At 48.2% G+C, this 27,006-nt stretch overlaps 1 protein-coding gene across 4 annotated transcripts in view; it reads left to right on the top strand.

Annotated features, from left to right (window-relative positions):
- Nucleotides 1-307: 307 nt before the first annotated feature.
- The window catches only part of TMEM255A (transmembrane protein 255A), a gene marked incomplete at both ends in the record, with an annotated part of 48,202 nt that continues 21,503 nt past the window's right edge, over nucleotides 308-27,006 (top strand). The window contains 7 exons of one of the 4 annotated variants that reach the window (XM_080794938.1): nucleotides 308-365; nucleotides 7,066-7,208; nucleotides 16,612-16,674; nucleotides 18,735-18,824; nucleotides 24,155-24,223; nucleotides 25,388-25,459; nucleotides 25,854-25,942. In XM_080794938.1, the coding sequence (XP_080651064.1) occupies nucleotides 308-365; nucleotides 7,066-7,208; nucleotides 16,612-16,674; nucleotides 18,735-18,824; nucleotides 24,155-24,223; nucleotides 25,388-25,459; nucleotides 25,854-25,942 (584 nt within the window). The remainder of the gene's footprint in view (nucleotides 366-7,065; nucleotides 7,209-16,611; nucleotides 16,675-18,734; nucleotides 18,825-24,154; nucleotides 24,224-25,387; nucleotides 25,460-25,853; nucleotides 25,943-27,006) is intronic. The other 3 variants (XM_080794939.1, XM_080794940.1, XM_080794941.1) reach the window with 3 other exon arrangements.

Here is a 27,006-nt window from a genome sequence, read left to right as displayed (position 1 = left end):
AGGTGGATAACTAGGATGGGGGGGCCGAGGGGGGAGGGAGGGGGGGTCTTGCGCAAGCGCACGCCGCTGCTCGGACCGCCAATGCTGCTGCCTCCCGGAGCAGAGGGAGGCAGAACAGGAGGGAGGGAGAAGAGGGGAAGGGAGGGGGAGGCGGCACTTGGGCTGCAGCTCGCAACCAGAGGCAGTCTCTCTCAGCTCTCGGAGGGACGGGGAGCGGCAGCCGCGGAGTAGGATGCTCTGCGGGGCGCCCTGAGCCGGGGGCGCGTGAAGTAGCTTCGGGGGCCGGGGCCACAGGGCAGCTTTCACCATGCATCAGTCCCTGACTCAGCAGCGGTCCAGCGACATGTCCCTGCCCGATTCCATGGGTAAGTCCAGCCGCCCTTCCTAGGGGCGGCGGCAGCTAGGGGTGAGTGCAGTGCCCTCTGGACTATGAGCGCCCGGGCCGCCCCGGGAGCCGGGAAGCGGGGCTAGGTAGGGGTCCGCGCACCCCAGCGTCTGGGTCGCCGACCAGAGCCCCAGGGGAGCGGCCCGGCGGGGGGCGGGGGCGACGCGCGGAGATGCGAGCGCCGAGCTTGCGTCGGAGTATCCCTGCCCCGGAGTGCGGGTGTGTGCGTGTTTGTGTGCGTGTGCGGACAGACTTGCAGCCAGTGGCAAATTCCAGCTGTCTGGGGATCAAAACACTTCCCTGCAACCTGCGCCTTCGCTTTCCATTCGACGCTCCCTCTTTGCAAAGTCCCCGTCACTTCTAAGAGCTCACGACTAACGACTAACGACATTAGGAGAAGCAGAGTCCTTGCCCCCTCCTAATTCTGTCGAAGGTGCCCAGAAATTCAGAGCTGCAGTGGTGGGGGGGGCGGACTTGCACCTCGCTGAAGGGGGGGGGGGTTGCGCAACCCTGGGGGATGGGCGGGGGGGAGAAGAAAGGAGGGGGGCTGGCGGGAGGGGAATTCCTAAGGAATCACTCAAGACAGCCCAGCCCTGCCATCTGCAGCAGCAGGATCAACATTCCTTGAATTTGATTCCTACTCTGCTCCAAATGCACGGAATAAAAATGCGTGAGTGTGGAAAAAAAGGGGGGGGGGACGAGTGAGAGCGCGAGAAAGAAAGAGCCAGAGCGAGCCCGCGCATCTTCTGAAGTCGCGCTTTCTCTCTCGGGGTGGAATGGAGGGGGAGGGGGGACCCACTAGCCTGATTTGGTTCAACACTTTTCCTCATCACATCTGGGGACAGCTACCTCTAGGCATCAACTTGGCTGCCCCTCGAAGCTGCTTTTTGGTAGTTAGAAACAAAACACAAACCCAGTCCCCCTCAGCTGTTAGGCACCTTCCCAAACCCTGTGATTTCACTGGGCGGAGAAATTAATTTGGAGCCCGGGAGAGCGGGAGGGGATTGTCAAACCATGATCCCACCTAATCTTAAAATTCGCCGCGGATACACTCTAACCAAATCGAATTATCTCTTGCCAACATACTTTACATTCTGCAAATTTCCTCCGTCCAGAATTCCTGCTATCCAATCTGCTTAGGTCTCCGATGAATTTGCGGGAACATCTCAAGAGGAGGGGGCGGGAAGAGGGTTGAACCCCCTATCTGAGCTCCCTATTGCCTGCGTAAGACTGGGTCTCAACAGAATTCGTTCACCCGAGGGGCCCCAGAAAGTGTCATCTCCTCGATGGTGGGAAGATCCGTATATTCAATGCTTTTGCATATTCAGCATAAGAATTTGTGGTGTTTTTTTTTTAATTTATTTTTAAGGTGAAGTTATTTGCAACGTGGTCCAAATGAGGCCAAGGACTTGGGTCCGAATCCAGAACCCAGCAGTACCAGATTCCCTCCAGCTGTGTAACACAAGCGCGCAGGCACACACACACACACACACACACACACACACACACACACACACACACACAAACACACATGCACGCGCGCGCACACAGGAACACGGAATGCACTCCTCACCTTGGCCAGCTGTGGCGCCAGCGCAGCCCCTGGCTCCCCGACGCCAGACTGTTGCGCCAGGGAGGGTTGGGGGGGAAGAGTGCGAGGGCCCGCAGCGCGCAATCCCGCCGCGGGCCACAACCACCTGCAACGCAGGCCTCCCGCGCCGGCCGTCTGCCTGTAGGGGAACGGGCCGGTTAGGGGTCCAGGGCTTTAAATGTTGCTGCTTGACACACGGCTCTGGGGGTTGGGGAGCAAGACGAAGAGAGTTCTTTCTTGGGTTCCTAGGGGCCCTGGGCCACTCTTGCGTTTCTCGAAAGGTCTGCGCAACAAGAAGCTGAGTGGGCTTCGCCCAGTCCAGACTCGATACTGCGGAAGGAGGATCATAGAGCCCTAACAGACGCGCGAGCCTGCTCCACGCCTCCCGCTTTGTAAAGGCCGCAGACCGAGGGCACTAGCAAATTCCTGAGTCGAGTGGTAACCCTGGGTTTCCACAGTTTGGACAGGGGAGTCTCCCCGGAGTTCCCTGGCTCGGGGCCCGCACAACCCAGGCCTGAATCAGCGTCTAGGCTGTTTAGGAGCGACTCCCACTTAGCTCTGGCAACGCCACCTTCCCTTGCATGGCGGGGGAGGAGAAGTGGAGGTGGGGGTTAGGGTTTCGGCCCCCAAGGGACAGCATTTCTGAGGGGATTCCCCCTACAGGCAAGACACAACCGCAGCCCAAACAATAACATTTAAAACACACAGACACACACTGCACCAAGGTGCCTGCACGCTACGTTTGCTGGCTGCCTGGGGATGAGCAGTTAGTACAAGGCTGGGAGCAGAGGGGGCACTTGGCAATATGAAGATGGTCATTTGAACAGCGCCCCTACATCCCCCTCCCAGCAACCCCCGTCTTCCTTTTTGCAACACCGCCCCCAGGCGCTGAGGCCCCTCTACTACAGCGGGGCCCTTCTTCCCTCCCAAATAACACACTTGTAATTCACCAGCGGCCCTGGACGCCTCTGGTTAAAGAACTGCAAAAGGGGGGAGGGGCGGGGGCGGTGTGGGATATCAGCACCTTTAAGGAAATGTTTGGGAGATTGGCGGAGTCTTGAGGCTCTTGTGTGGGCAGCCACCTGTTTCTGGCTGCCTGAGGCTGGGACTTCCCAGGACCCTCCTTGTGTGGCAAAGCTGACTCAGGTAAGCAAAGCCTAACTGGTTCAAAAGACGAGCCCCCAAATTAGCCAAGTCATCAACAACATAGTGTACAGGACAGGCTACTGGGCCCTTGTCCTGGCTGCACTCTGATAGCCATTACACCCTACAATCAAGGGGGAAATCAAGAACATGCACAAGGTAAAACATGAGTAAGCAGAGACAGTCATCCCACCTTCTGGCAGCCCACACCTTCGTTCTTGTCAGCTACATCATCCTGGAGCTGGATTTATCATATGGGCTGTGTACCAAACCCACGATTACAACGGTGATCGTAGCAGTTACAGTTAACATGTGTACTGAGCAAAGTATATAGGGACTCTGGAACATGAAATAAGGAGCAATTAGAATACAGTAGGCTTGGGAAGAAAAACTTTTGGAGGAGGTGAGTTTTGAGCAGGTTTTAGAGGAAAGGAGGGACTCACATTCAAAGACTGCAGTGCGAGTGGGTGCTCTGACCAAGGTGGGGGACCAGGCTGTATCTGGAAGGGTGGAGACAGCAAATAATTGGGTGCTTCTAGAGCGTCACGGGGAATCTGGGGTGGGGGTGGGGCACTGCAGAGAGGGAGGGCTGCAGTAGCTCTGCAGGGAAGCTGCTGGGGGCGGAGGGGGGCAGGCGATGCCAGTGACGGGATTTCAGACTCTCCCACTGCTGTTGGTTGCAGGGGTGGCTGTTGTCCTTTAAACAGAAATGTACTGGGTGCCAAGTAGGCAGGCCAGTGAGAGACACTGGGGGTGTGTGGTATCAGGTGACCAGAAGCCTTCTAGTTCTGGGGACCCCGTCAGGTGTGCCCTATTTTAAAAAATCATTTCTACGAACACAGCTTATATTTATTCATACAATCCCCCTCACGTCTTTTTGATTAGAAGGGAAACAATTCTGATATGTTGCTTCTTGTTTATTCAACAAGTATTGACTGCTCGCTAGGTATCAAACAGTGCGATAGGCACCGTTTTCAAGTACCTCCAGCTTTGTTTAAGCACCTTATGGTATCGGCCGGAGGTTTTTGATGGGTTGACTAACTAGACAAAATCAGAATCAGATGTTCCTGTGTTCATGGGAACATCTAAGGCAGGCCCCAAATTGTACCCTAATAAGAGTAGGGCTCCCTTCTAGAACGAAACAACCACCAGGAAAATGTCCTAAACAGACACAATGAGCTACCTTCTAGAAGCCTGAACCACACGTTCAGAGAACAGGTGTGTCTTGTTCTAAGTAGATGTGACTTTTAAGTCGAATTGACACTAAAGGTAAATGGAGAGGTGATTCTTCGCTTTTTAAAAGCATTCGGCCACCTCTCCAGGGTTCCTTATGATGGTCAACTCCCCAGGTGCCACTAGAAGTAATTTCATCGTACACAATTATACTCCTTCTAGTGACTTGGGGGAGGGTGTGACTTGGGGGAGGGTGTGAAGGAGACAGGGAAAAGCTGTTCAACCTAGTGATGAGAGAGTTTTCTTAGGAATTTTCAAAGCAAATCCTATCCGGAGGCAAGGCCCCTGTCAATCTGTAGGATCTTTGCCTGAGTTTCTCAACTGACTGGATTTTCAATTCAGGTTCTAAAGCAGGGGGGAAAAAATAGATTTTCAAATGACACCATGTGGTTTGCTGAGTCACTTTTCTGACCTGGCTCCTGTGCTTTTAAGAGCTAGAGTGATATTTGCAAAGGAGACCCAAGAGCTGTGAATAGGATTTAAAGCCACTTGGCAGGGAAAGAGCAGGCGAGTGACACTGAAAAAAATTAGAAAGACCATACACACGCTCCCCCCCCCCCCGTTTAGTCTCTAAAGTTGTGTGTTTTCCGTGTGAGGTGTTGAGACACTTTCCGTGTCACAGAGATACCCTTGGTGTCTCCAGATGTTCCCTCGCTGTCTTTTGTTCATTTGAGGCAGGGGAACACTAAGATGGGGTGAGAGACAGAGGAGAAGGCAGGTGGAATTGGAAGGCGTTGTTGATAGGTTTAGGTTAGAGCCCCTCTGCGAAACCAACTCGCAGATTCACTGAGAAGCACCCATCATCAAACAGACTCGGGGACCCTGGTTTAGACACTCATTTAGGGCCCCTCGAGATGCAGACAAAGGATAACTAAGCTTCAGGTGAACGGGAAATAAATCTTGGGGCCCCCTTCCCCTGCCCCACCCCTCCAGACCGCCTTTCCCAGCCCCGCTCCCAGCGGTTCCACCACCAGCTTGCCATTTGCATCCCAAACAGCCATGTTTCACGAAGGGCCCTGATGTCACAGGTGTCACTAGTGGTCCTTTATGCTCTTCCCCGTGGAGGCTGGACTCAGGCCCCACTGGAGAGGAGCCTCATCTCCCATCTCTCCCCACCTCTGCTCCCAGGTCGAGGCCTGGCTCTTTATAGTCTGTGGGTGCCTATAACCACTCCGGCTACTTCTACATTTCAATGTGAAATAGTCTCAGAACGGGATCGGGATCGCATTAGAAATGACCCTGATGAGTCATGTCCCTCACTTTCCAGGCTGACGTCAGGGGAGACCGCCAGCCCCTCCCACCTCCCTTGGAGCCCTCAGCGGGGCCCGCACTGGGGAAGACAAGATGGATGGTGGCTCGAACCCAGGGTTGGCACTCCTGGCACTCTGCGTCCACACCAGGAGGGCAGAGCGGCTGTGGCCTGCGCGGGCCGGGCCACAGCCCTTCCCTCCCCCACCTGGCCTGGGTCTGGCTCGCTGTCTCGCCTCCCTCCCCCTTCCTTCGTCCCCTCTCCCCTCCCTCCCAGTGGTGCAGTCTGGGCGGCTTCAAAGGCAGCTGCTGCCTTGAGGCTGCAGTCAGGCCTTTCAGAATGACGAGGTCCTGGGAGCAGATTCTAGTGGCCTCTTTAGGCCCATAAATGCCACTCAAGCTGCCTGGGTGGGCGATCCCATCATAAAGCTCCCCGCTGCTTCATCCTTCTCGCTAGAGAACTGGACTCTCCCACCACCACCACCCCCCCCCGCCCCCCTTTGCTTCTGTTTACAGAACTCCTAGGTGGGAACTCATGCCTGGTACTTCCCGCTGAGAGTCCCTTCCCCAAGCCACAGAAATGCAGGCAGAGTGTGGGGCGGTGCTCGATTCCTTTTTTTTTTTAAATTAAATTCAAAAGTGAGTCTAGATACCATTTTTCTATCTGACTTAATAAGCCTGTTTTCAAAAAAAATATTGGTTTGCGCTATCGTGTCTGATAAGCACTGAGTGGAACGGGTTTCTTGTCATTTATATTTATGTCACCCTCACATAAGCCTAAATGTGTATAAGTTATAATCTTCCCCATCTACCTCCCCTGATACATATCTTTGTGGACTAATGGCCTCCAAACACTTACTTTATTACACACATTTATTATGTGACAGATCTTGCCAACACACCATTTTAAAGTTTATACATGAGGTGGCAAATGTCAGAAATAAATGAAAAAAAAATCCCAGTACCTGGCTTGGTTGTGATATTTACACTGAAAATGAAATTTCCTATCTCCAGCTTATGAAAAAACCCTTCTTGGTCGCATATTGGCTTTAAGATATTTTCATTTAATATCTCCACACGCACATTTCCCATTTATCATACACCTCATAATTTAGCCTAAAAAAACACTCTACTAAGTAGGTATGACACATCTTTTACAGAATTCTGAAAGCCCCCAAATTTGTTTTTGTTTCATTTTTATGTAACTGGTAAGATTTCTTCTGTTGTTCATTTTCCAACTGGAAATATGGGTTTGTTTGTTTGTTTGTTTTTTTAATTGTAAACGTGGCACCTGACGATGGCAAAAAAAACTGAAATGCCATCCCTTCCCGGTAATTCCTCTCCCCAGAGATAACCCCAGCGACCAGCTAACGTAGGAAAGGAAGACCTTCCTAATGATTTTAACTTTAAGTCCATTCCTTCTCCGGCCGAAATGAGCAATTTCAGCTTCTCTGTGTGCTTTCAGGAGCCTTCAATCGAAGGAAACGAAACTCCATCTACGTCACCGTGACCTTGCTCATTGTGTCCGTGTTAATTCTCACGGTGGGCCTTGCTGCCACCACCAGGACCCAGAATGTGACGGTCGGAGGTTATTACCCGGGAGTTATTGTAAGTATAAAAGGCATAGGTAGGTCTTGGTGGCTTTCTGGCTCGTCTTTCAGGTTCTACTCTGACGGTTTTCAATTCTGCTTGAGTTTTTAGTGTTTGCTCAGTTTTTCCTCCTTGAGGTTTCCCTGTATGTGTTTAGAGAGGCAACTCTGGGCTCATTAAGAAGAGCACTAGACTGAGAATCAGAAGAATTGGAGCTCTGTCCAGAATAGTGGTGTGATCCCGAGCAAGGCACCTCATTCTTTAGGACCTTGGTTTTCCGGTCTAGGAGAGGTTACTAACTAGCAGTGTTAACCTTAGCCTAAGGTCCTTTTCTCTGGGGGCATCTGCTCTCCTATATATAATGGGGCTCCCCGGATCTTCCTGAAATCTGAGGACAGCTTGAGGCTCTGTGACCGACAGCACTGATCTCCAAAGTACTCCTACACTCCTATCAGAAAAGATATGCGGAATATTTACTTCTAAAATGTATGTATTTATTCATTTGTAAGTTTTAGGCATGTTCCTAAAACATACAAAAATGGAAATCCAAAGATCAGATTAAAAACAATAATTTTTAATACCTTCATACTAACACTAAAATTTCAAAGAATGAACATGAAAGATGGTGGCTATAAATCCTTATTTGAAATACCCCACTAGATGATTTTGAATGTTTTGGGCCTACATATCAGATATGACTAGATTATCATTGGCATTGGTTAAAGATTTTTTTGTTAATTTGAGTAGAGTTGACACACCGTGTTGCGTTACTTTCAGGCGTACAGCGTAGTGATCCAACATTTCTAGACATTATGCTGCTGCTCTCACCACAAGTGTCGCTGCCATCTGTCCCCGTATAAGGTGGCATCCTTGTTTTTTAACGTCAATCCCACAACGTAGCTGACAAAAAGCTCATCCTGAGAGAAGTGTCAGCTCTGCCATTTTCTTGTGGCTTGCTTCTGCTTACATTATTAGGGTCATCTTTAATTTGTGCTTTCTTAGCAGGAGCCTTTCCAAAGCACTTGCCCATTTTGTAGGGACTGGTTTAGTTAAAACTAGATCACACAATCCGAGTACACATTAAATGCTCCGCCATCAACAACAACTGGTCGCTGCTAGGATCTTGCTTTCTTCCTGGCAAGGCAGCCCACCTTGGCATCTCACAAGGGTGGGGCGGGGTGGGGGCGCCAGTGACAGTCTGTTTCTTGAAAATTTGCAAGGCTTAATTTCTTTTTTACCATTTTAGATAAACAATAAATGGGAAACGAGAGTTCAGGTAGTTTCTTCCATAGATCAGTGGATTGCTTTACCCATCCATCTCCAGGATGCACACAATCCGCTCTGGAAACCCCTGGACTCTTAATATACAAAAACCTTATTTTATACCAGATCATCGTGTTGTATACTTTAAACATAGACACTTTCATTTGCCATTTATACCTCAATAAATCCGGGGAAAAGAAAAGAAAAACAAAAACAAACATGAACCTCGTTCAGATCAGCACACACTGCTTGTTGAACCCAAAAGCCTAACTCTCGAGGTTGGGTCATATTTCACTATGAATCGTATGACTTCCCAATTATAATTTTGCAATTAATTGTAGAAAGCAGGGAGGAAGTTTAGGACAATTTTTTTTTTAAGTACAGCAAAGAGGTCAGATGTATTTGTGTTGTTGGTTTTTTTCTTTTTTCTTTTCTTTTCCTTTTTATGTTTTTGGAGAGGTGGGGTTGGAGAGGAAAGTCAAGGGAGAGGAAGGGATTAAAGATGGATGCCTTTGACAAGCCCGCACTGTGAGTGACCAAGTCTGGTGCGGGTTGCCTAGGCCATGGGTTCCACAGTCAGCCTCCTCAATAGCCCAGGTTAGCCAGACTGGCTGCGCCTCCCACCTCCCAGGAGCTGAAGGCTGCCCAGTAAGTTCCTTCCCCACTCTTGGCCCTTGGGCTGGCAGGGCTCCCTCCGGCCAACGGCAGGTGTCCCGCAGACACCATTCAGTGCCCTCTGTTAAACATGTGATATGAGAACTCACCCAGTCCACTTCCTGTGGTGAGGCAAGAAAGCCAGTTGTCAGCAGAATTGGGTTTTATTTTTAAACACGAGCAGGGGGGTGGGCGGTGAGGAGGAAAGGGGAGGTAAGATTGCACTTTGGTGGCTTGGAAAGGCAATTTATATAGGGTCTGTATGACTTCGCGTGCCTCAGATAGCTGCGCTTTGTAGAATATTTCTGATGGAGGAGCAAATGCTCAGGCCAAGATTCAGACTCTCCATGGGTGAGGAAAAGGTACTTTCTGTGTCGTTTAAGAGTAGGAACTCCTATTCTAGAATGGTGACTGTGAACCTTTGTAGAATATGGGCCCGTGGGTGGCTAGGTTAGAGTACATTAACAAAGGAAGGAGGAGGAGTGATTGTTGTGATTGTTGTTGTTCGGGTACCTGATGTTCAGCTAGCCAGGAAGCTGAAGCAATGGGGTGTGTGTGTGTGTGTGTGTGTGTGTGTGTGTGTGTGTTTCACTAAAAGCTAATATAGAAATATTAAGAGGAGAACCATCCCTAAAGGACAGTGTGCCCCCACGGTTTAACCTTTAAAAAAGGTGCTTTCAGAGTTCCTGTAGATTGTTTCTTTTAAAATGGGTTTTAATTATCGAAAATGAATGGGGAAGATTGCAGATTGAAAAACGGAAAAATGCATTTGAGGTCAGATCCCGTGGTAACAAATACAGTAATGACCCAGGCCTGAGAAATCCAGATTTATCCGGAAATGGAGTGCTTTCACTAATCGAATCTTTTGGTTATCAGAGAGGTAGGTACTATATAAACTCTAAGCCAATGGTTTCCCCACCTTGGTGTGCATAAGAATGAGCAGGGGAAGCTGGGGGAAATGCAGACCTCAGCTCCCTGCCCCCCAGAGAATCTGACCCAGCAGGTTCAGGTAGGGGCGGGGAACCTGAATTTCCTTTTGATGAGCCAACTTTTGATTGAGAAAGTAATACACATTGAATCTGCATTTTGATAAATAGCCCCAGGAGAACCTAATTCGAGTCAACCAGCAACAACCGGGAGAACTAAAACCTAAGAACTAAAATATGCTCAGCCATAAAACCCGAATGAACGTAGTAGAGCATTTTAAGATTGGTCACTTGGAATATAAATGATTCTTGTATAGAAATGTGAAAAATGTCAGGCTACTTGGAACTCTGCTGTTTTTGGGTTAACTAAAAAAAAAAAAAAAAAAAAAAAAAAACAGAACACCACAGGATCATCCTAAACTTCCTTTCTGCTCTCTCCAATTAATTTGCTGGTTAAATGTGTTAACAGTACGCAAGAATTTAAATTTTTGAAACAGACAAATCAGGGAGCTGTTATTAGATTAAAAGAAGAGTTACCTTACATACAACCCATTTAAATATTGAGATCTCAGGTATTTTAAAATGTAATTATATTTGCACAGCTCAAACTCAGGTGAAATTTTTCTAGGGCATATGTATTTTGCCAAGCGAGATGCCTGTGTACAGTGAGGTGAGTTATAATCGAGCCTAAGCCACTCTCTCTGAGCTAGAATGTGGTACCATCATCCTAAGACACACGTACACACATGCATCTTTAAAGACGTGCTGATCTGTACATGCTGAACTTTGCGATTTTTTAAAAAACAAAAACCGATAAAGACAAACTGGCTTACGGTTTTTACCGTCCTCGAATGTTCGAGACGTATTCCATTCCTGAAGAGTTTTCGTGAGCTTTCTGCAGTGGAGGCCTAAAAAAAGAGGGGGCTTGGTTGTTGTTGTTGAAAGCTGAAAAGGGCCAGAGGGAGAGAGCCTGCTCCTTCTCTGTAATGCTTTAACCTTAGATCCAGGAGAATGAGGCCTTGAAATGTGTTTCCCCAGCAACCCACAAGATGGGGTTGGCCACCTGATTAGCGTGGAAATCCTTTCATTCTTGTACCCTCTCCCCAGCTGTTGTACGTACTGTTAGGCCCATACCAGCCTGGGGTTCCTTTCAGGAAAAAATAAAATAAAAAATAAGAGTTTCAGCCCCGTTTCCCAGGGGTGTGTGTGTGTGTGTGTGTGTGTGTGTGTGTGTGTGAATTGAAAAATTATATCAGAGTTACCATGGGAGAGTAGGAGACTGAGACAACAGGCATCATTTGAGGCAATAGCCCAGAAACTTTCTTTAGGCAAGTGTGGCTTCAGCTTCACATGTGAGCCCTTGATAAATCCAACAAAGTATAGATTAAAAGAATTGACTGCTAAGGAAACGTACAGAGCTCTGGATAGGGGGATTTTGTGGTTTGTTGTGGACTGGGCAGAAATTTTGTCCACCTCTTGTTGAAAATATTTCTAAAATATAAGATCATTCTAAAATAAAGTTCCTACCTTAGAAGTCCATTTCAAAGATGAGACTCGAATCTGGATTTGCTCAATCAGATGTCTAATGGCGGCAAGTTCTGTCATTGGCTCCCTGTTGCCTCCTTACCATTGTCATTCAGGGTTCACTGAAGGTGCCCTTGGCCTGCTCTCCCATTCCCCTTCTTTTGCCAAAATTGTCAGTTCCTGGCCCTGAACACAACTTGGGTTTTTCTGCCTTGTTGCTGTGGTTTTCATTGTTTGCCCTGGTCTGGAATGTTCTCCCTCAGCTCTCTCTCTTTATTGATCCAGACGTTCTGTTCTATCCCAACTTCAAGACATGGCTGGGACGTTTTTTCAACCCCAGGGGTCCACAGTGGTGTCTACCATCTTTGAACTCCCTACCATAGAGTTCTCCTACTCATGGTTCCAGAAAATACCTACATCCCCCTTTATGGCATCTGTTGCACCATATTCTTTGGCTTTATTTATTCAGGTCCACCATCCCTTATCTGAATCCTTGGGCCAAATGTGTTTGAAAATGTAGACTTTTTTTTTAATTTAAGAAAGATAATACAGTGCATATATTATGTTATCTAACATCCCGGTCAGGTCTTAAGAACCCCCCCCATAAGCAGCTCCTTCATATTTCTCTAATAAACTATGAATTTTTATACTAAGTAGATAAAGATTATAAAATAATCTCACATCAGTCCAAGGTTTTGCCACCAAGTTAGTTACCAAAAAACAAAACAAAACAAAACAACCTTTTGGTTTTAACAGCTTTGTGGATTTCAGGATTATGGGAAGAAATTGCGGACCAGTTTACTTAATTACAGCTTCTTGAGGTTGAGTCTCTTTGATCATGGTATCATAACCCCCCCACCAACTCCTGGCCTCCAAATCACAGATCTAGCACAGTGCCGGGCTGCACAGTAGATGTCCAATTAACATGTATTGAATGACTAATCCTTCTGAGCATCAGAGCTGGTTGTCTGCTGCAATGACTGGGAACCAGCCTAAGTTACAGGGCCCAGTCCAAAAAGAGCCCTTAAATCTGACTTTGATTTCTAATGGTTTGACTTTTTCTTCAACGAGTGGAGGGCAGCCAAAACAAAGCAAATTGGTTATTTATTCAGGTAATGGGGAATCAAGATGGAGGTCCAAAGGTCTGCATTTCCCGTGATTCCATGCAGTTCTTAAGGGGTGACCACAGAACTTTCCTTTCCGAGGCCTCAGGAGAGTAAACAGTTGACTAGAAGCAACTGCCCACTTTCTGGAAGTTCTGTTGATTTGTCCTTTTTAATTTTCAACCCCTCGGCTCTTCCTCAAGTAGGACTTTTCACTCCCTCCTTGCAGGGAACTTCTTTCCTGGAGAGGGAGGGGCAGTGATGAAGGGCACTATTCTACTAACGCACCAAAAATGCAGCACAGTGTGGCTGAAAGAACACCAGCTGTTGGTCAGGGGACCTGTGGACTAGTCCTGGCCCTGTCATTAACTTGCTGTAAGCGGGGATAAGTCCATACAGTTCTCTCGGCCGCCATTTTCCTGTCTATCAAATGGGAATGGCATCAGATCGGGTAACTTTCCATAGCGTTACTGTGACCAAAATGGAGGACACGTGCTTCTTTAAATTCGATGCTTTTCAAATGTATGGTAGTTTTAGCAACACTGGTGAGTTCATCAACCTGCCATCCAGGTGACTGAGTTCTTCCAGCCATGACTCAAAAGATGTTATAGTTCCCTGCCCGGTGAACTCTACCTGTCTTTGACCCCATTTAAAATGCCTCCTCCTTCGTGAAATCTTAGAACTACCATTTATTTAGCATCCTACCTTATGCGACTCACACCACATGCTTCATTTTTTTTTAAATAAAGAGAAAGAGAGACAGAGATAGCAAGAGAGAGCAGGAGCAGGAAGGAGAGGGAGGAGACTCCCCACTGAGCAGGGAGCCCGATGTGGGGCTCGATCCCAGGACCCCCTGATCATGACCTGAGCCGAAGGCAGACGCTTAACTGACTGAACCACCCAGGTTAACCCCCCCACACACTTAATTAAAAAAAATTTTTTTTAAATTTGGGTATAGTTGACACACAATGTTAAACTAATTTCAGGTGTACAACATAGTGATTCGACTTCTCTGTACGTTATGTTCTGCTCACTACAAGTATCGCTCCCATCTGTCCCCATACAACGCTAGGACAATACCATTGTCTATATTCCCCACTCTGTGCTTTTTATTCCCATCACTTATTCATTCTGTAACTGGAAACCTGTATCTCCCACTCCCCTTTGCTCACCGCCTTCCCCTCTGTCAACCATCCGTTTGTGCTCTATATTTATAAGTCTGATGCTACTTTTTGTTTGTTTGTTCACTCATTTGTTTGTTTTTTTCAGATTTTACATATAAGTGAAATCATATGGTATTTGTCTTGCTCAGTCTGACTTGTTTTGCTTAGCATCGTACCCTCTAGGTCCTTCCATGTTGCCACAAATGACAAGAGCTCATCCTTTTGTGGCTGAGCAATATTCCCTTGCATGTATATACGCCTCATCTTCCTTATTTATTTGTCTATCAGTGGACACCTAGGTTGCTTCTATATCTTGGCTATTCTAAATCATGCTGTAATAAATGTAGGGGTGCATAGATCTTTTTGAATTAGTATTTTTGTCTTGGGGGGGATAAATACCCAGTAGAAGTCACACTACATATTTTATCTCCTTTCATCCTCCCGGCAGTCCCCTGTGGTAGTTAGTTGTGATTCCCATTGTATAGATGGGGAAACTGACGCGCAGAGTGGGTAGGACTAGTCCAAGGTCACACAGTTCACAGATAGTGGGCCCAGGGATGTAATACAAAATGAATGATCATCTTCTCCTATAGCACTATTTTATCCCTTTCCTGTGGTCCTTAACCCACAGTCCATCTCTCCTTCACTGGACTACAAACTGCTGGGCACAGTCCATCTCTCCTTCACTGGACTACAAACTGCTGGGCAGAGGTCATGTCTAATTATCTGACACAAGTATTTAGTGAATATTGGAAAACTGAATGAATCAGAGTGGATTCGAATGGAACAGAGAGAAAGGGAGGGAACTGGATGAAGTCACTGGCTGACTTGGGACTTCAAATCCCGGGTGCCTTGTCTTTCCAGTCAATTCCGCGAGGCTTTAGCCCACCTCTTCTGGCCACTACCATCAGGGAGTTATTTGAGAGCGCCTGGAATGTCGAGCGTTTTTTGCTTCCCGTCTGAAGGCAAAGCCTGCTGTTGGGGTTCAGGAGACATTAAGCGAAGCAGCTGTGGATACTGATAAACAACTCAGACTTACGTTCCATGTGAGAAGCTGCCTCCGACCTCTCCATCTCCCCAAGTGGTCCAGAATGCCGCAAGCACAGACTAGTCACAGAATTCTTCCTGAAAAATAAAAGCTGTGGGATATACTGCAGGCAGGGGAAAGAGAAAACATGAAGCTCTCTTATGAAATTGAGCAAACAATGATAGGATTTTCCAGCTCAAATTAGGTTAGAGCTGCTCAAAAGGTAAATGTCTTAAAAAATAGTGAAAACCATGGGAACAATATGTACTGAGTACTTACTGTGTGCCAAGCACTGTGCTAAGTTCTTGGAATATATCTTCCTGGTTCATGCTTGCACAAGTCCAATGAGGTAGCCCTTGCTAGAGTCCCCATGTCCCAGATCAGGAAACTGAGACTGAAGGAGGCCAGTCCGTCTGTCCAAAATCCCACAGACAGAGGTGGAAGAGCTGGGGTAGGAACCCAGGCTGGTGTGAGAACCAGGTTTTAATCAGTATACTTTAGGACAAGACATTTAAATTACATTTAAAATAAGAGCTGGCGGCGAGGTGGACGGACTTTACCTGTCGAGTGTAGATGTTCTCAGTAGAGTCTTGGGGGGCGTGGGATATACCCTCGTGCAAGTTGGCGTCTATTTCCCAAGAAGTGTTGCTGGCTGAGTGGCCAAATGAGTCCTTGGAAATTTGTATTCATCCCTTCCGTTCATGCCCTTTCATTCTTGGGTTTCTGAGACCAGCACTCAGTGCCCCCACATTGCCCCACCCCATTCCTGCCCCGCCCTTGGTCCATTAGATTTCCAAGTTCAGCTGTAAGGCGTGGGGGGCCTCAGATGGAAATAGATGCCCCTGTGAGCCACGGTAAAGCTGTAGATGGAAACCTGGCCCATCAGGGAGGCTAAAGAGACCTGTAACTACATCACCGAGCTTGTGTTAAGATTTATTGGTCCGTGCTCACCACTTTTTACTTATTCCATTTTTATCCCTACCGACAGCCATCGGTTAGGGATCGTGTGCAGCTGAGCCTGGCTGACTCAGTCCACTAATGGCAGAAGGGAGAGGAAAGTGGGACCTGCTACAGCGAGCCATCATTCCAGCCACTTAGACAGGGAGATTGTTTTTTTAGGGCTTTACACGGCCATTTCTGTTCACCCTCTAATGAATGCTTTCTGTCCATAAATGAAGCAGAGATGGAAGAAGAGGTGAATAAGTGCTAACATAAATTGCAGTGGGTCAGCCACAAATACAGGCTTTCAAAAAACAGGTTTGTTTTTTTTTAAGTCTAGGTTAAGGTGCTTGCTGATTTCTAAAGCACTTCCTGGGTTTGATTAGTGGGCCGGATGCATCAAAAATTGCTATTTCAAATCTTTACTTTGTAATCCATGTATCAGAGTAGACGGTCTCCTTTCCAAAAAAAAAAAAAAAAGATAAAGATCAGACTATAACGTGTGCTTTTCACCATTATATGTCTCTTACTGAGTCTTGCAGTCACACGCTAGGTAATAGATATTGACATTGAAATAGGCAGACTCTGAAAAGCTCTGGTTGACCTTTGCTTTGAGTTTTTGGGCACATGAGTTTCTTCTTAGGTCTGATTCATTTCTACAAGGAAAAATGGACAAATGGTGGGAGAAATACTTTTATTGAATACGTCGTATCTGTTTAACAGCTGCACGTGTCGTATTAGACCTTGTTCGTTGTCCTGAATCCCATCCATTGCGTGGGCAGGCTGATCACCTTCCCATATGTTTGCCATGTTGCTTTGCAGCTCGGCTTTGGATCATTCCTTGGAATCATCGGATCAAACCTTGTTGAGAACAAACGGCAGATGGTAAGTTTTCATCTCTATGGAATCGTACTCTTCATCTGGAAAAGCTCAATATTCATATGGGTAACTAACATGCTTCTTAAGGTTTCCCAGGTCGGGCCACAGAAGAAAATGCCCCTTTGTCTTTTCTCCTCAGCCACCGAGGAACGTACTCTAAAGTGACCCTGTGGTATGGGACTTGTTCCCGTCTTGCCCGACACTCCCTCGGTGCCCTGGTTAGACTCCTTATGTGAAAGGGTTAGAGTATTCTGGATCTTGCCCTTTGCTTTCCTCCTCCCTCTCTGATGCATAAATTTGTGGGAAGTTTTTGCAGAGGATTCCTGCCTTTTAGGATATTACCTTCTAGGAGACTTCAGTTAAGAGAACAAATGGGCCCGCCAAAGACAAAACAGTGAGCCAACCGAACGTATTCCCATTACCCAGAGCTCGAAGTTAAGTGTGTTGTAAAGTTCGAAGGAAGAATGAGCAGATAACAGGAGGCAAAACTTAGAAAGTTCTATGTCTTAATGGGGGCCCACAAGGGCAAGCTGCTGGGTTTCCTGGCACCGACCGAATTACAAGCATATTACAGATTTAGACGCTTGTAAATCAGGATGCCTGGACAGTGGTCAGATGGTACACTGATTAGGCTCCCCCAGCACAAGCCTCTGTGGCATCTAGACTTTGATAATGGGGTCTATTTAACGGCAAGTTTAATCAGATAACATAATAGCTCCAGGGACAGAGAACTCCAACCGGCTGTTCTCCCCCAGCAATGTGGGGAATTCCCTCAGGGGAGCGCTCAGCGTTCTCTTCTTCCATTTCACCTGGACCCCTCGCCTCTTCCGCTAGTCCTGTTTGCTCTCTGGGCTTACATTATTCAAAATAACGGGGGAGTTTTAATTGCAGGGCTGATCATCGCATAGCTAATGATGCCAATTTCACGACAGCGTTCATCCATTATTTACCAATTCTCTGTAGCCCTGTGAAGTGAGATTGATGGGCAGAGGCTTCTGAACAATCCTGAAGGAGAGAAGTATTTCCTCCCAGCCTGCTGAGAAGGAGAACCTTAGGGTAGCCTTGACTTTGATTTGATTTTGCCCCGGAGAGCAGTTTAATGCCGTGCTCTTTCCCCCTTTTCCCCCAGCAAACACCTCGAGGAAGAAAAGGTCTGATTCTGTCTCCTTCCGAGGATCGACCCTGGGCAGATGGTGGGTTTAGGTGACACCTATCCCCACTCCCCACCCCCCACCCCCCGCCCTGGAAGCACCTTCTCCCACATCAGCTTGTGCTATCTCCCTTGTATCAGAAGACAGATTATTAGGGAAATTTGTTATCTAACATGATCAGAGTATAGGGCAGTCTGGTGCAAGCAGACCTCTTTCTTAAAAATTTTCGTAAGTACTACACAGCGTTGATGGGTTCCAGAGACTTCCATCCTTGGGAGATGTCTTCGATATTTAAATCTTAATAAGTTGAATGTGCCTTCCTCAACCACGCAGAAGGCCAGGTGGGGTTGTGTGGGAACTCAGAATCGGCCCCGTCTCCATCGCTGCCCACAGTGAGGGGTTGAGAGGAATGCTGGACCGGGAGCTGGTGGGCACCGGGCTCTCCTGTAGACTGGATGGGGACCCCGGGCACACCACTTCCACTCTTTGAGCCTCCAACTCCACAGTAAATAAAACAGGGGTTTGGGCTACGCAATGTCAAAGGTGCAACATTGTTCTGAGTCTGAGGACGGAGGGACACACAATCAAATTCCTCCACAGGGAGAGAATGTTCCTCCGCAGACAATATGCTCGGTATCAGCAGAGCCTCCTCTTGATCTGGTGCTCACAGACTCACAGAGTGGATTTCTTAGCTCGCCCCGAAAATGTAAAAAATGGCCTTCGGTGGCCCCTAACCCAGCCTCCCCCGGCTCCCACTCATCCTGGGTGATTGAAAAAAAGCACCCCCGTGGGGCAACCGGCCACAGTTCGCCTTTGGCTGGCTTTCTCTTGGGGATCCTGTAGTATCCGGGAGCAGCAAGCATGGAAGGCTAACAGACACCTGTGTTGTGTGTCCCCCCCACCTCCGCCCCGCAGCTGGTGGCTTCTATTGTCTTTATCAGCTTCGGTGTGATTGCGGCCTTTTGTTGTGCCATCGTCGACGGGGTCTTCGCTGCCAGACACATTGTGAGTACTCTTAGCCCTGGGTCAGAGGAAGCGTGCCATAGAGCAAGACTTCACTGAGCGTGTGCGGGCTGTGTGTGCTAAGGGATGTGCCGGGTCCAGAGGACGGGGAAAACGGGATCCCTGTCTCAAGTCACTGAGCGTCAAGCTGAGGACGCCGCTCAACCCCCAGTCATCTAGAGAACCGGGGCGAAGCTGGGGGTATGAACTCTAAGTGCCAGAGCCATTTCTCTTGGACTCCAGTTAGCCAGGACAGGCTTCCCTGAATCGCCTTTGACATGAAAGTGTGATTTGGAGAGGCAGAGGCAAGGGCACTGGGGCCAGGGAACGGCTTGGAAGGGACGCTGGGGGCAAAGAGGTAGGGAGAAGCGGGAAGGCGTATGAGTTCTGAGAGCCTTGGAGGTTTCAGTAGCAGCAGGAGCAGACCCTGAGCACAGAGTCACCTCTTAGATTCCTGAACCTTGCTGTCCCTATAACAGGGGTTGGTGTTTAGTGATGTGACTGGGGTCCAGAGAAAACCCTAGGGCTAGAAGCTTCCACTCAGAGCTCAGTCCTGGAGTTGAGGGGCCAAATCCTCAAAGCTGTGCCTTGAGAAAGGCCATTTGACTCCTGAAACCCAAACTCGGGCTCTTCTCTGAGGAAGCCTGGGGTTCAGGGCATCCCCATGTGGCTCTCCACAGGAGCCCTTGCCCCTCTTTTCATACTTTCCATTCCACACTCTTCCAGACTATTCTGCCAGGGCTGACTTCTCCATTAGGCACAATGGGCACAGTGCTTATGACCCATGGTACTTCCAGGGTTTCATAAAAATATTATCATTTCTTTTCAAATCAGTAGAAAAGGGATGAGTTTTTAGGTCAAGGAGTAGCTTTCACGTATAAATATATTTGTCTTTATACCAAAGCAGTCATTAGATATAATTAAAATAACGAAAATATAATTTTCACTATCTTTTAATGGAGAGAGGGGCCCACAAAAGCAAAAGTGCCTACGTCCCAGGGCAGTCATAGCATAGCCCTGATCGCTCACAAACCAAAATCAAACACAAGCTACGGCAACTTACTGGGTCCCCACGACAGACACAGATACTCCTGTTCAGAAAATGAAAACATCTCATGAGCTAGTTGGAAACGTTTTGTTTTCCGAAACAGCCAATTTAGAGCGAAACTGTATTATCCGAAGCTTCTCTGGACTAATGATATTGGCAAATAGTGCCGGTCGTCCTGAGGCAGTGGCCTGAGTATGGTTGGATCTGGGGAAGGGTGATCTGTGATGGTGTTATTTCAATTCCAACTTGCTCTTGGACCCTCCTCTCGGGCGTAAGAGTCAGTCCGTCGTTGGCCAAGATTAGAGGAACTCACGCGGTCAGTGCTGCCCCACAAAGAGTTTCTGAACTGGTGACTCAGGAGGTCATTTCTGGGCAGGGGGCAGAGTCAGGGGTGGGAGAGAGAGGCTCTTGGCCCAATTTTCTTTTCGGGGTCAAGAATTTAAATGTAGGCCCTGATATCAGACCCAACCCTTCTGATCTTAGCTGAGGGCAGCCATCTTCTGTGTCTGTTTCTTCTTAAAGAAAAATGACACATGGGGAACTTGTGACATCCACAAGCCTACCACCTTCACCTAACAAGTCTTAGCATTTCTGCGTCTTACCCTCTGAGTACACACCTATTTGTGTAGTGAGGTTACAGTCAATCCCAGCATGGGTGCTATGTTGCATTCAACAGGAGACATTTTCATAACAATAATGCCTTGTTTTCTTGGAGAGCATTTAGCTTTTCAGTGTGCCTTCCCACCTATTATCTCATTTGAGACCCACAGCAATCCTGTGAGATATGTAGGGCAGACATTATTATCCCCATTTGACAAGGAGTATTCACTCCGAGGCAGTCTCCATGGTAACAGAGGCCTAGTGGCCAAGAAGCCTGCAGTAGATTTTGACGGCATCATGTGCTAAAATGGCTTCCTCCTTTTCCCTCCTCCTCCCACTCCTGATGTGTATTTTTTTTAAACAGCTTTATTGGGTCACCTGGGTGGCTCAGGCAGTTAGGCATCTGCCTTCAGCTCAGGTCATGATCCCAGGGTTCTGGGATCGAGCCCCACTCAGCGGGGAGTCTGCTTCTCCCTCTCCCTCTGCCTGCTGCTCTTCCTGCTTATGCACTCTCTCTCCCTGTCAAATAAATAAAATCTTTAAAAAAAAAATAAACAGCTTTATTGAGATATAGTTCACATCCCATATAATTTGCCCATTTAAAGTGTACAATTCAACAGGTTTCAGTATCTTCACTGTTACAAGCAAACCATCACCACATCAATTTTAGAAGGTTTTCTTTTTTTAAGATTTTATTTATTTATTTGACAGACAGAGATCACAAGTAGGCAGAGAGGCAGGCAGAGAGAGAGAGAGGGAAGCAGGCTCCCCGCTGAGCAGAAAGCACGATGTGGGACTCGATCCCAGGACCCCGAGATCGTGACCCGAGCTGAAGGCAGCAGCCCAACCCACTGAGCCATCCAGGCGCCCTTTAGAAGGTTTTCAACACCCCATAGTCTGGGCTCTCACCTCCCTATGCCCCATTCCCCTCAGCCCTAGGCAACCACTAGGCTACTGTTTCTTCTCTATAGATTTCCCTACATTAATTAGCCTTTCATATTAATGGAATCATATATATTATGGTCTTTTGCGACCTGACTTCTTTTTACGGAGTGTGATATTCTCGGGGCTCATCCACACTGCGCCATGTGCTTCATTTCTTTTTATGGCCGGATACTATTCCACTGTATGGATATACCACACTTGGTTTGTCCATTCACTGGTGGACATTTAGGTTGTTTCTGACTTGTGGCTTTTACCAATAATGCTGTTGTAAGCATTCAGGTACTGTGTGGTCTCATGTTTTCATTTTCCTTGGGTATATGCCTGGGAGTGGAATTGCTGGGTCATAGGGTCACTATGTTTACCCTTTTGAGGACCTACCAGACAGTTTTCCAAAATTGCTGCATCATTTTGCATTCCTGCCAGAAGTGTATGTACGAGAGTTCCAATTTCTGCTCATCCTTGCCAACTTTTACTATCTGACTCTTTAATTCCAGCCATCCTGGTGGGAAGGACGTGGTACCTCATTGTGGTTTTGACTTGCATTTCCTTGATCCTCCTCATGTTTTTTTTTTGATCACTGGCCTCCGTCAGAGGCAATGGGGAAAATTCCAGTTATATTTACTGGAAGTTTCCTCTAATGACCACCTACCTGTCTCTGACTCCAGGCCCTCAGTACTTCCTAGAGTTGGTGGCCTGCAGTAGGGCTTTTGACTCAGAGATTTGGGGTAAGGCTGGATGAATCTTTAAGAAAACCTTCCTGCTTATGCTGTACCTGTCCTGTGATATCTGCCAGTCCTCACGGACACCCAGGGAGTTTTGAGGAAGAAGGCTTTGATTGACAGATGGCAATATTTATTGGCCACTTGAATGAAAGGCACTTTTGGACCCTAGCACCACTTGGGTGGGCTAAAGCCAGCTTTTTCTTTTTCTTTTTTTTTTTTTTAATAAATAATGTATTTTTTAAAAGATTTTATTTTAAAGTAATCTCTACATCCAACATAGGGCTCGAACTTACAACCCGAGTTCAAGAGTTGCATGCTCTAGCTGCTGTGATGGCCAAGGCGCCCCTAAGCCAGCTTTTTCAGTTGTTGGAGTCCTTCAGCGCCATCTTGCCCTGTTCTTTGGCTTGGGGGGGGGGGCATGTGCATTTCCTCTCAAGACATACCCTTCTTACACACCCCTCTAAATGTGTCTTGTTCCTTCTCTCTCTCTCTCTCTCTCTCTCGTCTCCCATTTCCTTCCCTTCCCCTCCCGCTAACACGGCCATTAGCCAGCTGGGAAAGTTACTTTACCTTCTTGTGTCACAGTAACCTCCCTCTCAGGCTTCCTCTGAGTGCCATACGAAATGATGGGTGGGAACCGCCCTGAGGGGGCTTGGCACAGAGTAGCCACTCACTATTGCTCATGAAGCAATTTTCATTTCTGTCTCTTCACTCTGGAATTGGTAGCCCTTCAGATTAAAAAGGTTGCCGAGCCTGAGCTGAGTGACTTTTTCCTACCTCCCACTGGGGGTCTCAGTGCAGCACGTGGGCAGCCATCACGTGTGAACGTGTCTGTCTTCATTTAGTTGGTGGCTGAACACTTTCTGCAGAACCGGAAGGTCAGGAGGGCTGTGACCAGCACATCAAGCCTCCCCTTCCCCAAGATAATAAGGGCCTCTGCTATTTCCCAAGCACGGAAAATAAACCTTGCTGTGTACGAGCATGAGAACCTTCATTCCTTTCCAGCCTGACTCCAGCCTAAGCCAACATTGGACAGACAGGAGGTTTCACGTAGAAGCCGCTGATGGAAAGTCCTGGGTCCTCGGTGGGGCTGCAGGCTGGGAGGCTGGGAGGCTGGAGGCCCTGGGGTACCAGGAACAGGAGATGGCAAATCATGTGTGGGGAAAAGCAACTGCCAGGTGAGAAAAGCGGGGGCAGGAGGGAGGGTGCTTTGGCCAAACTCTGTGGGTCGCTTTGCATAAATTGCTTGTCCCATCCTAGCCTGCTTTTGGCCAAAGCCCCCTACCCCTTGGGGGATGTTTAGCATCACCCCAAAAGTGAATAGCATCCCCTGCCTGCAAGTTCCCAGGCAGCGCTGGATCGTGTTTGTCTGATCTACCCCAACCCCCATGCCAGAGAGCTCCTCACCAGGAAGCTGGCCAAGCCAGGAGGGTAAGTCAACTGTCCTTGAGCCCCATGTTAGTCTTCTGGGCTTTCGCGGTATTTTTGGAGGTCACGGTCTTCATCTAATCTGTGTAGTTGAGTGAAAATGGCTCATAGTTCAGCTGAGTTAGAATCTACAGAAGTCTCAGCAGCTGCTCAGCCCCCTGGGGAATCGCTTCCTGAGCTCAGGTGATAATGAGACCTCATCTTGGGAGCCGGGCTCCCTCCTTTTGGGAATACCATGTTGCAAGAGTGTTCCCTGGGGACTCTGGGCAGGAAGATGGAGACTAGAAATAAAAGAAAACCAGAGAGAAAATTTCACAGAACTGATTTCTCAGTCAATTTCCTAACTTCTCATTAACCAAGTGGCCTGGTGGAAAGCAGTTATGAGAACATTTGTCTCTAATCCTCAGATTCTTGGGCTCCATAGATGAGCCGCTCTCAGAAACTAACCTGACCCACTGCCGGCTTGTGTGCGTGTGTGTGTGTGCGTGCACGCGCGTGTGCACATTTTCAGATGTTTTATTACCAGTCAGAGCACTTGCTGCTTTGTTTTCCAAAACCCAAACTCTTTGGTTTGCTGTTTCCCTTTCCAGGATCTGAAACCACTCTACGCTAACCGGTGCCACTATGTCCCCAAGACATCCCAGAAGGAGGCTGAGGAGGTGAGCCTGAATGAGGCTGCATGCCTTACCTTTTGGGAGGGTCTTCTGTTCTGCCTGAAACCCCCTTTCTTTTACTCCTTTTCACAGGCCTAAGGCTTGCCACTAGGTGTCTGTAGTTGATTTGCTCAGTGGGTCAGAGCACAAGTGCTAATGAGGCCACGGTCATAGGTTGGGGCCTCCTGAGACCTAATCAGATTTACTTTGCTCTGTGGCCACAGGCTGCCCCCGTGACCCCAGCAGGCAGCTTCTCAGTGTGTGGCTTCCATCCCAAGAGGGACAGCTGAGTTCAGGCCCCAAGGCAGGCCCCGCCCCCGGCTCTGCAGATGATGGTTTTGTTGCTTGGATTAGGTGGCCAGCTGGAAGAAAAGCAGGAGCCCCACCAGAGCCCGGGGTCTGGACTAGGGAGGCAGAGCCTGTGTCCCCCATGCAAGACAATTCAGGAAGCCAAATGAGGGCCACTGAGAAGTCTGGGTCACTTTGCATGGCAACTTCTCCCTTCTTCCATGCCTCACGCAGAACCAGAGGCAGTGGGCAGCGAGGGGAAGCTCAGCTCCGGGTCATTTTCAGAAAGTGACCCAACCCACTGCCTGCTCAGCGAACACATAATAATTGCCCCCCAACCCAGAGAGGCCTCAAACATGAAACTGCCATTCGACATAAAGTACTGTCTGAATGGTGCCCTTGGAGTTCAGCAAAGTGACAGCCCTCCTCCCAAGGCACCAGGGCAAATACTTCTATTATGGCCCTGCGTTTCACCTGCTCCCCCTCCTTCCCCCCATTGCAAATTCACCGTTTTTTCTAACTATCCTCGGGTTCGAAGGGAGGAGTAGAAAGGTGCGTGTGCTGACAGTTTATCAAAAAGGCAGTGAGCATTTACATGAAGGACCAGATATATATAAAAAAAAAAAAGTGTCCGCTTACAAGCACTTCATTGCATCCATATGGGGAAAGGAGTCTGGAAAAGTTCTTGAAAGATGGTAAATGGAAAAACTGATCTTTTAAACTGTTTGCAAACTCGAAATGTGTAAAAATGTCATTGATGTTCTCTCGATTTCGTGCTGATCGCTTTCTTATGTTAACTTGGTGACTGTGAAAATATTAATAATGACTTCCATAGGTTTGCTTGTAACCCTGCTCCCCCTAATCCTATTTTTCCTATATAAGGTCATAAGTTCCTCAACCAAAAATTCTCCTTCCGCGAGGGTTATGAGGAACCTTACCCAGGCAGCTAGAGAGGTACTATTGTACTTCAGCCTGCATGTGCTCCCCTTCTCCCCACCCCCATCCGCTGGCTCCCCTTCCCCACCTGTCCTGTTTCCTACTGTCATTTGTTCTTCCATCTGTCCTTCCACCCATCCTTCCTTCCTCTGCCTCTCTGACCTTAGGGATGGGGCACTGAGGGCTGTGGCCAGGGTTGGAATCGACCCCGGCCCCTCGGTGGCTTGTCTCAGGCACAAGTTCAGCCAGCCCAGGGCCCAGCCCCATCCCTCTCCCACGCGGGGGTGTTCATCTGACAGCTGTCCATACCGTCCTTGCCGTCTCCATCAGTCACTGACTCATATTTCCAGTCCCGGAGGGTCATGTCCTCATCCCCGCCAGCCCACCCCCTCACTGTTGTGTGTGCCCTCAGGTGAACTGCCCTCACCTCAGCCGAGGATTCTGCACGCCTCGTATCCGGGGCAACACCTGCTTCTGCTGCGACCTCTACAACTGTGGCAAGTACGTGCTGAGCGGCCAGGCTCCGGGAATGACAGTCTGACCCCAGTGGGGACTATAAGGGGCAGGGAGGCGGAGGGGGGGCGGGAGGACAGAGTGCAAGGGCACACCGCTGTCCAGATCAGAGAAATGCAAGATGTTGACCTGTCAACGGATTTCGGCTAATAAGCGTTACTTGCCTCCCCTGTGCCAGGTGCCGTGCAAAGTGCTTTGGAATATTTGATCTCATTTAGTCCTCATTTCTGATGCATGTAGGATGATCATCTCCATTTTACAGATGTGGAGAGTGAGGAGTGAGGCTCAGAGGAAGCAGACACCTGGCCCAAGGTCACACAGAACTCGAAATTGTAGAGATGGGGTTCAAACCCAGTTCTGTCTTAAGTCCAAGTTCAACAGCACTCAACAAAGTTACTGAGCCTGTTCTCTGGGCCTGGCCCTGTTCTAGACCCTGCTGATTCAGTAGCAAACAGAATAGAAGTCCTTACCCTGATGAAGCTGATATTTTATTAGGGAAGACAGCCGATAGCGTGTGAATATATAATATGTCAAGGGTTGATCAGGGGTCTGAGAAAAAAATGAGCCAGGGGTGGTAGATAGATAGTGACAAGGTGAGGAGCCTGTGTGCTATGTGAGACAGAGTAGCCAGGGACGGTCTGTTTGAGGAGGCGACATTTGTGCAGAGACCTGAACGAAGGCAGAAGGCAACCCAAGTAGATACCTGGGGAAAGAGTATTTCAAACAGCGGGAACAGCAAGTGCAAAGGCCCTGTGGCAGGAGCAGACTCGGTGCTAGTCCTGTCACAACCACCCTGGCTCTCTGCTCTCTAATTGCAAAAACATCACTTATTCTTTCTTTCAAAACATATTTAGGGGGTAGGAATACAGAGTCTACCACTGAGGAGCTCACAGAATAGTGGGGATGTGTGGACGACTGATTACATAGGCCAGAGTGTGATAATTAGAGTGGGGATTAGTGGGCACACTGGGGACCCTGGTTACCCAAATGACTGAACTCAGAGTTGCTGGGGGACAGTGTCAAGGAGGAGGTGATGTGGGCGCTGAAGTTTA

The sequence above is a fragment of the Martes martes genome (assembly GCF_963455335.1).
Source record: "Martes martes genome assembly, chromosome: X".
Taxonomy (NCBI): domain Eukaryota; kingdom Metazoa; phylum Chordata; class Mammalia; order Carnivora; family Mustelidae; genus Martes; species Martes martes.
Note: the sequence above shows the minus strand (reverse complement) of the source record. Positions and strands in the feature narration are given on the sequence as shown.